The sequence below is a fragment of the Chrysemys picta genome, chromosome 11 (assembly GCF_011386835.1).
Source record: "Chrysemys picta bellii isolate R12L10 chromosome 11, ASM1138683v2, whole genome shotgun sequence".
Taxonomy (NCBI): domain Eukaryota; kingdom Metazoa; phylum Chordata; order Testudines; family Emydidae; genus Chrysemys; species Chrysemys picta.
In genome coordinates this window covers 61,720,524-61,729,833 of record NC_088801.1, presented here as the reverse complement: position 1 = coordinate 61,729,833, position 9,310 = coordinate 61,720,524, and the positions used below count along the sequence as shown (strand labels likewise).

The 9,310-nt window shown below is 41.5% G+C and overlaps 1 protein-coding gene and 2 non-coding genes across 3 annotated transcripts; all 3 read right to left on the bottom strand.

Moving 5' to 3' along the window:
- Positions 1 to 2,322: 2,322 nt before the first annotated feature.
- On the bottom strand, positions 2,323 to 8,986 carry EEF1B2 (eukaryotic translation elongation factor 1 beta 2). Its single transcript, XM_005306058.5, has 6 exons — positions 8,854 to 8,986; positions 8,074 to 8,196; positions 5,767 to 5,890; positions 4,715 to 4,781; positions 3,322 to 3,447; positions 2,323 to 2,514 (listed from the first exon to the last, which is right to left on the bottom strand). Exons 1-6 carry the CDS (start codon positions 8,931 to 8,933, stop codon positions 2,360 to 2,362), a joined length of 675 nt encoding a protein of 224 aa, XP_005306115.1. The 5' UTR covers positions 8,934 to 8,986; the 3' UTR covers positions 2,323 to 2,359.
- LOC112060175 (small nucleolar RNA SNORA41) lies at positions 4,159 to 4,292 on the bottom strand. Its single transcript, XR_002889489.2, has one exon. It is a non-coding gene; the product is annotated as a small nucleolar RNA SNORA41 (small nucleolar RNA).
- On the bottom strand, positions 4,848 to 4,928 carry LOC112060174 (small nucleolar RNA SNORD51). The gene has a single exon (XR_002889488.1). It is a non-coding gene; the product is annotated as a small nucleolar RNA SNORD51 (small nucleolar RNA).
- Positions 8,987 to 9,310: the final 324 nt, after the last annotated feature.

Below are 9,310 nucleotides of genomic sequence, written 5' to 3'. Positions count from 1 at the left end.
ACTCTTAACCGCATGGATCTATACTTTCAAGAAAACTGTTCAAAGGTCTAAGTAAAAGTAGTTTTTGAACAGCTGAAGTATTTTTGATAATAAAAGCAAGAGTATTGCAGATAGATCTACTGTCCCTGGTCATCTAAACAGTACCCCTGCCAGGCATCGTAATTATTTTTGCCCAGTCTCCCTCATTTTTCACAGCACCTGTGAGGATCTTTAAAAAAAATGAGTTATGACAGGAACTACTAGGTGGAACATTAAGAAAACAAGGGCAGAGTCAGCATTAAATGTTTTTATACTAGTTCTTCCTTATTGGAATTAAAAGATTTTGTTAAGGTGGGGGTGGGAAGGCCTGTGATATGGTTTTATTTAATCATTTGTTGGGACATAGGGCATCCTTTATGGAGGATAACAAAATAAATCAAAAGCATTTGCAACCTTTTTCCTGTACAACAGCCTTTTGAACAAACAGAGCAACGAGTCCTGCCACCCCAGGTAAGCACCATGTTTCCAATAGAACTAGCAGAAGTGAAATGATGAAGATTTTAAAGTAAAATGTCAGATTTCCACATTAAATCTACCCCAGTTGCAATGAATGACATTACACTATAGTGCTAGTTTCAGCTTCCAGGCAACTCAGTGCTTCACATTACCTAGCACTACAAAAGGGACTAGAAATTTCATTAATTGAAGGCTTATGAAGAAAACCCTAAACAGTCAATGTGCAGATTTACATAGTCCTGGCTGGGAAAGCATTCAGCTAGCATATTCCATTATTAGAATAGGTTTTGGGGAAAACAAAAAAACCACCCTAAGACCTCACATCTATAATAGCCACATTCAGCCCTGATACAAGCAAGCTGAACTCTGCTAAAGGGATATCTGCTTATACAAGTGTTATATAGAAAACAAAAGTATGCAGTATCATGAGTGCAGCTTAACCATCCTTGGCTTTTTCAGTGTAATACTCGTGGGATATATTTTTCCCTTCTGAAAGAGAATGCACTGTGCCACTTAGGGGTGTGGGCTTTGACTTCAATTAAAGCTGTCCAAACAGATAAGTGAAACAAAATGAGGCAATATAAAGTGATTGAACTCCCTATTAACCCTTCATTATACACAAGAATTGGTTCACGAACCCAGTATTTCAGTCTACTTAGGCATTTAATTGAAAGGGATATGCTGCCCGAGTGTTCCCTCTTTGTCTCCCAACTCCATGACATGATTTTACATATGCAGTACAAAACTGCACTGGCTTTTCATACAGTCATATCACATTGCAACTTATTTGGTATCCATTATCAAACCAAGTCTGGACAGCATTTCTGCAGCTCGGATTGTATGTCCCTAGACCAGGGGCGGGCAAACTTTTTGGCCTGAGGGCCGCATTGGGTTTTGGAAAATTGTATGGAAGGCTAGTTAGGGGAGGGGGTTCATGGCATGGCCCCCAACCCCTTATCTCCTCCTCCCCAACTTCCTGTCCCTTTTGCCCCATCCAACCCCTCCTCTCATTCCTGACTGCCCCTCAGAACCCCTGCCCCCAGTCAACCCCCCCATTCCCCACCCTCTGAGCACCCCGATCCCCTGCCCTCTATCCAAACCCCCCCCATTCCCTGCCCCCTTACCGCATTGCCTGGAGCACTGGTGGCTGGCAGTGCTACAGCTGCGCCGCCCAGCTGGAGCCAGCCACGCCATTGCGTAGCACAGAGCACTGGATCAGGCTGGGCTCTGCAGCTGCCCTGCCCCAGGAGCTCACAGCCCGCCGCCCAGAGCATTGTGCTGGCAGTGCAGTGGGCTGAGACTGCAGGGGAGGGGCTGGGGGCTAGCCTCCCAGGCCAGGAAGGAGGATCCCATGGGCCAGATGTGGCCCGTAGTTTGCCCACCCCTCAGACTCCGCCCCAAAGAGCTCACAATATTAACAATTTTAGCCAAAACACCCCTGTGAAGTAGTATTCCCATTTCACAGATGGGGAAACTGAGGTACAGGGCACAAGTAACTTGCACACAGTCAAGATTTCAAGAGAAGTTGTAGGCACAGAAATCAGATTTTCTGACCTTAACCACTAGACCACTCTTCCTCACTGGTATCTGCATTAGAATTATCTGAATTGTCTGTGTGTATTATTTACTCCTTCCAGAAGTACCAAGAACCAACCCAGATTTCTGTACTGATATCCACTACCATCAATCCTGGGGTAGAGGATCTCAGTTTAATTTAGTTTTCATTTTTATTCTGCAGTTCACTTCAATGGGCGAACAAAAGCTTTTTGAACTGTAATTGAGCTAGATTATTCAGGGATTTGGAATAAGCTACAATAGAGTGACCAGAAGCTTTCAAGTACTTTTATTCCAGATATAGCAGGGTTTAGATCTTGTTAAAAGCAGCTACATCCATTGATTGTACATAATCTTCAAAGGCTGTTATTCTCTCTTCCAACATATCTGTACCAACTTTATCATCTTCAACTACACACTGAATTTGAAGCTTCTTGATACCATAGCCAACTGGAACCAGCTTGGCTGTCAAGGAAAGAAATATGGTGATTAAGAGTCAATTAACCAAATACCCTATTCATCAGAGCATCACTTTAAGCACTAATTACACAAGGAGAATTAGACCAGTTCAAAATACCGAATTGCATAAAACACATGGAAACCAACAGCATACTCCATATGCACATCACCTATCAATCCCTTGGCCATTAAAAGCACAGACTCAAATGCAAGTTACTTTTGCTTAAACAAAGTGTTTGTTATGCTACTTATGGACAGTATTTTCCCATTTCAAATCTACTTTTACAAGGGAGATTTGTTTGCTGTTGACAGAGGACCTTCAGTCCAGAGGGAGACAGAACTGGGTGAAAACAGGAAGCTGACCAGGAAATATACCCACTCCTCTCCATCATTGAGAAGCTCCACCCCACAACTCAGCATGAACAATTCTGAGGTCTCTACAAGGAAGGCCAGAGATTTATTTTAAAATTAAAGTTAAAGTCTCCAGCAATTACTGCTGTATTATGTTTACCAAGGCAGACAATACATAGTAGCTCTGCAATCCACAACTTACTAACTTCTCAAATCAAACTAGACTAATCTACATTTTGGAACAGTGATCTAGATGTCTATTTTTAATACACCAGTGATCTATATAAAGGCTACTATGGGTCCATAATATACTAAATAATAATATCTGTATTATTTCTACATACCATGAAGTTATGCCTTGAAGTATATCTCTGCCTGCAGCATTTTTTTTTTTTTAAATAAAAACCACACTATTGTACTACCATCCCCTTGCTCTCACATTCTTGTTTATCACCTACTTACAAGATCCCCAGACTAATCCATCCGCCTGAATGCTTCGGACACACTCCTCCAATTTGGCCATGTCTGTCTCATCATCCCAGGGTTTCACATCCAGTAAGATGGACGATTTGGCAATAAGAGTTGGTTCTAAAAAAAGGCAAGAAGATGGTGAGGGAGAAGAGAGAAAGCAACATGATGCAAGAATAAATTAAAATTAAGATATCCTGGACATTTCCTAGGCTATAAGACGGGGTAGGCAACCTATGGCATGTGTGCCGAAGGCGGCACGCGAGCTGATATTCAGTGGTACTCCCACTGCCCGGGTCCTGGCCACCAGTGGGGGGGGGGAGGGGGACGACTCTGCATTTTAATTTAATTTTAAATGAAGCTTCTTAAACATTTTAAAAACCTTATTTACTTTACATACAATAGTTTAGTTCTATATTATAGACTTATAGAAAGAGACTTTCTAAAAACGTTAAAATGTATTACTGGCACACGAAACCTTAAATTAGTGTGAATAAATGAAGACCCGGCACACCACTTCTGAAAGGTTGCCGACCCCTGCTATAAGGCATTTCATAAAAGCTGTTTGCAAACCTATACAAAATACAGCAGGAAAAGAACAGTCAAAACAGATGAACAATAATGCTTTAATGTATGAATTTGTCAATGCAGAAGGCTTTACTCTTTCCAGTCTTATGTGGAAAATCTCTTGTTTTGTCATAACTTTTACAAAATTTCCAGTAAATTAGTATAATGTTAAAAGACACATGTACTTCCAACTTCTGTTATAGGAAGTCATCTTGTCATCAAGCCAAGCTTACTCAGAAATTTGCATCAAATCTAAACTTGTCATATTGTCTGTTACATAGAAAGTCCTTTTCAGCTGACCTGAAAAGGAGCATGATACACTGTAACTCTTTATTTCCCACAGATGGAATACTGCAACTGCTACATGTCAGAACAGTTCCAGACCAGTAACTGTGGAATCCTAGATTGAAATGATTAGGTTGCAATATTAAAATAAAAGGTTGATTTCTAATCTTCCTTTCTACAGTTATGTTATCCTGATAGTGTCTAAAGTAGATGCGTGTCCAGCCATTAATGGAGAGCCTAAACTTTGCATTTGTATCTTTAGAAGCAAATCCCAAACTCAAGTCACATCTCATTATTGACACAACAGTCTCAAAGTAGTGACTAAAGTATGCTTTGTGATAAAAGTGCTCTACCACAACATAGTGAGAAACTGTACTATTTCAAATGTACTTGATTGAAGCAAATCGTAACTACTCCAGCTAATAATTGGGGGGGTGGGGTGGGGGGGGGATTTTTCCTGTCCACCTTTCCAATGCATATTGCAAATTAAAAAGGGCATAGAACAGGCTATTAAAAAAAAAGCTACCAGACATACTTTTGGACTTCTTAGATTCATATTGAGCAAGACGCTCTTCTCTCAGTCTCTTTGATTCTTCACTTTCCTGAAAGAGAAATAACAGATTCACAACAAGGCAAAGAGACATTCTTTATCCACTATTAATAAAAGACTGGCTTTTAGTCAGGTAAAAACAAATCATCACAAGATCAGCCGAAAGATGGTGATTTGGTTTTATTCATCATGTAACCAGTCAATTAAAAATAGGCACTTCATGCAAGCTTGCTAGAAGTTTACAAAACTCCTACCATCTTTATGTGACACAGGCTGAGCATAGCTTGCAATACACAATAGTGGAGTCTGTACATGTCATCTAAGCATTTTTTTCCTAATACTCAAACAGAATAGGAAAACAACTTAAATGTGATCTTTAAGTTGTTGCTTTAATAAGCCAGTTAAAAGTTTACTAGAATTTTGTAATAAGGTTTTTGTCACCTAAAAACGTTTCTGCATCCTTAGAACAAAAACATTACTAGCATGAGAATGGAATGAAAAGAAATGCTCAAATGCATGAATGGTATTAAGCACTTGGCAGACTATGGGTAAAATTTTCATGAGCATCTATGAGACATATTTCTAAGTGCTTAAGTCATTTAAGTGACTGAAAATTTTACTCTATATTTAGTCTTGCACATGGACATTCCTGTTGATCCGATAGACATATAAAGTAGAAAGCATTTTTCAAGTTTAAACCATGTTAAAAAAAAAAAAAAAAATCACTCTGAAGTTCCTTACAGATCAGGTCAACAGCTTACAAGACTTTCCCCCTCATTTCCTATGCAAATTTCCATAAGTAAAATGCTTTCCCTTAGTTTAATTTTTACTACTAATGCCTATTACAGTAACATGTTCTTCACTACCCCATTAGTTATTTATCTCCTCACAGGTTCTTTCCTGTTTATCATGCAAAGTCAGATGCGTTTCAGGGCTGTGATAATAAATTTCTGGTACATTTCAATCAAATTATGATCTTTTAAATACAAAAACAAAAAAATTCACAAATCTATTTCTAAGAAAAAAAATCTCAGTACCTCCTCCTCATCAGATCCAAAGAGATCAATGTCATCATCATCTTTGCTATCTGTGGTTGTACCTGTGGAGTCTTCAACATCAGCAGGACCATATTTCCCCAAAGCCTTCTTTACTCCTGGCAAACTGAAGAAATGGAAAAATAATATTAGTTTAAAATGAATATACTCCTAATTTCAATACTAACACTTTTCAGATCAGTGAACCTACAGTAACAATTACTTGTGGTAGCAATGAAGTACATTACAGTTTCAAAAGTGCACTCACTGCACAGCATGATAGTTAAACTGACAATTATTATGGTGAATCCCACCTGCATAGGCAGCTAAATGGCATACTATTTTTGTTCTTGCTAGCAGCATTTCCTACAGTATACCACTTAACAGCAGCCAACTAAAACAAAGCACTTCTCTGGAATTTTGTCCATGGGTGCTTTGATAAGTTTTGCTTTTCTTTTCCATGTGCAGAGATGTTACAGAATATATCATCAGAGAAAGATTAGTGATTATTTAGACAAGTTATGATAATTAACAATATACTGTGTCTCATTAACAAAGTAAATTTTCCTACTTTCTACCCAAATGTTTCCTTGAAAACCTTTGCTTTTGGTGGAGGATTAATAGCCGCTCAGTAAGCATGGTAATGAGTAAAGCTAGCTTTGTCAGAGGGTAATTAATTCTGTGATTTTGGTGTTTTAGTGAGTGCTTTAAACTACGGAACTGTTTGAGAATTGTTTTTTCTAATACCCAACATATAACCATAAGCAGGTTTGTATGTTATTTCAGAAGAACCAACAGAACGTGTTACGGGCTAAGTACTGTACTTTCAAATCCCAGACGCATCAAATAGCTCCATCTACTGCTTGAAAATATATAGACTTCAGCCTACAGTTTTCCACAGCCTCCTCATTAAGGTACAGTACCTCATTTTGTTTACCTTTAACTAGGACTTTCTTTGTGCTTTCATTTTTCTAATGGTGGCTACCAAAGCCATAATAGCATGGTCTGTTATTTTAAGCTTTTATTTCTATTTGTGACTATTTGCATTTTTATTAGACTGCTATTTCTTATAAACTCTAGTGACAGAATACTAGCCTTAGTGATTACACTCTTCTATATTCACTTCTGCTTAGAATTTGGTTGGACTGGCACTAGTTAGATTTAGTTACCATATCAGAATTTTTAGCAAGCTTTGTGAAGTAAGTTTTCAACTTCAGTCTAGTTCCAAGTAGAGAAACCATCACAAGGGGTATAAATCAGTGGTAGCATCAAAAAAGCCAAAGGTCAGGAGACTGAACCACTCAACTCTACAGGAGGCTCCCCCCAGAACAGGGTTGAGGCATAATGGTGAGGCAGTGTGAAGGTGCATACACTGACACTGCCTATATGCTGTACCTTTTCTAGAGAGGACTTCAGTCTCCATGGCTGTCAATACGGCAACTTTCATGATCACTAAATTCACTAAAAGAGAAAAGAATACATTTGCTTTCACATTTCCCCCTCATTTTCAGGCCTCTTTGTGGGTCACTATTTAATTTGGTTTATGCTTTCAGGATGATCATTTGAATGAAAGGTCTCCCAATATACAGTTGATCATTTTGTTTATTAGTATTCCTATCTCAAACTACATTTTGGGCAAAAAAAGAAGCTGGTGTATGTGTACAAGTTTCAAATTTAAATCTACAGGAGCTTGATTGTATGGGGAATTTGTATTGGGGTATGGTTCAAATCTAACCCAGGTGGTATCAACTTTAAATTACTATTCTGATAATCTACATGAGGTCAGTGTCATTCTAACTCCTAGAGCTCAGGGTCTACATCAGTGGTTCTCAACCTATTTACCATTGTGGGATGCATATGCAGCTCTCACCACGGGCCACAGCTGTGTGTTGATGGGTTGACAACCACAGTATACATAAAAGCATCACCACAAATGGTGCCTTGTTGAAGTTTAAGCAGCCATCCCAACGACTGAGTGGGCATGAAGACAGAATTAGCTTCTTGACATTTAAATCAGAAACGAGGTGCATTAGCAAGACAGTGTGGAAGGTTTACGCTGGTGTCTGCACTGCACCAGTTCTATGGATAAATAAAGAGCTCCCTTGTTCAGCTATAAGGCATACACTTTTCAAAAGCAAAGAGGCTCAAACAAACTTTAAGACAAAAAGCTAGGTAAACTGCTGGCTACAATCCCAATGAAAACACAACAGACTTTGTTCAAAAAAATTGAATGGAAACTGCAAAGTTTATGGTGTTTAACTACTCTCCTATAAATATAAATTGGTGTCTGGTGCATTAAGTTCGGCATACCTTGCTTTTTGCTTTTCATATGACTTAATGTGGTTGTACCAGCGGAGAGCGTGGAACAAGTCAGCAGGAGGCGGGGTAGACACGGCTTCAAAAACGGCAATGTCAGCCTGCGAGGGCACATACCTACAGAAAAGAACACATTCAAATAGAAAAACGAATCGATTTTTGTAACGTACCAGTCAGAGCAGAAGTGGTGTGTGAAATAACTTACAGCTTAACCAGTCACTTGGCTACGTCTTCTCTACAGAAGACACTCATGGCTGCTCAGAGCTTAGCAGGGGTCAAATGAGAACGGCCACACCGCACAACGCGCCAACTCCCAGACCCACAGACCCCCGCCGCGGTGCATGGCACCCAACGGGCCGGGCCAGCTCGCGGCAACAGCAGCACCACACGAGAGTGAAGGACTTGTGGCGGGGCTGGAGCTGGAGCCGCTGCTCGAGTTACTGTCACAGCGAAGAGCAGCTTTCCCTACAGCAGGATTATAAGGGAATTACACACACTGCAGAGGGGCCCATTCTGCTTGTAGCGCAGGCGGGGAACGGGGGAGAGCAGCTCGGCACCTGCCAGGCAACGGACTCAACGGCCGTTGGGAGGTGGGGGGTGGGCAGGCCCGCGGCTGAGCTGCGGCACTGGGCACGGGCGGGCCTGCGGCCCGTAACGCCCCACGCGCAGGCAGGCTCGCGACACCCTGAGCCGCAGCAGTGCCCAGGGTTTAGCGGGGGAGGGGCCGTTCGTTCGCCCGGCAACGGCCGCCTCGCGGCTCCCCGCGCCGCTCACCCCTCGATGTAGCTCTTGTCGGCTAGGAAGTCGTTGAGGAGCCGGAGGCCGGCAGCGGATCGGAGGTCCCCGAAGCCCATGACGGTGGCGGCGGAGCAGCACACAGACAAACCGACCACCTCTAGCACCCACCGCAAAAAGAGAGAACCTTTCGCCCGCGCCGCGTTTATATAGAGTGCGTTGTATCCCTCCGCCACACCGCCATTGCTGTCGTGAGATTATCCCTCCGCAGGGAAGCAACCGGAAATAACCCTCCCACACACACACACACACCACCTGGTACAGGGAGCGGGGCGGATTGGAAATGAAAATAGAAGAACGGAATGTAGTGAACGGCTAATAGTGAGGATGTTCCGGGAGGTTCCTAATTTTCGAAAATAGCTACCGCCGGGGAGTGAGTGACGGAAGTTGCCGAGGCCTCTAGTGACGGAAATTGCCGAGGCCTCTAGTGACGGAA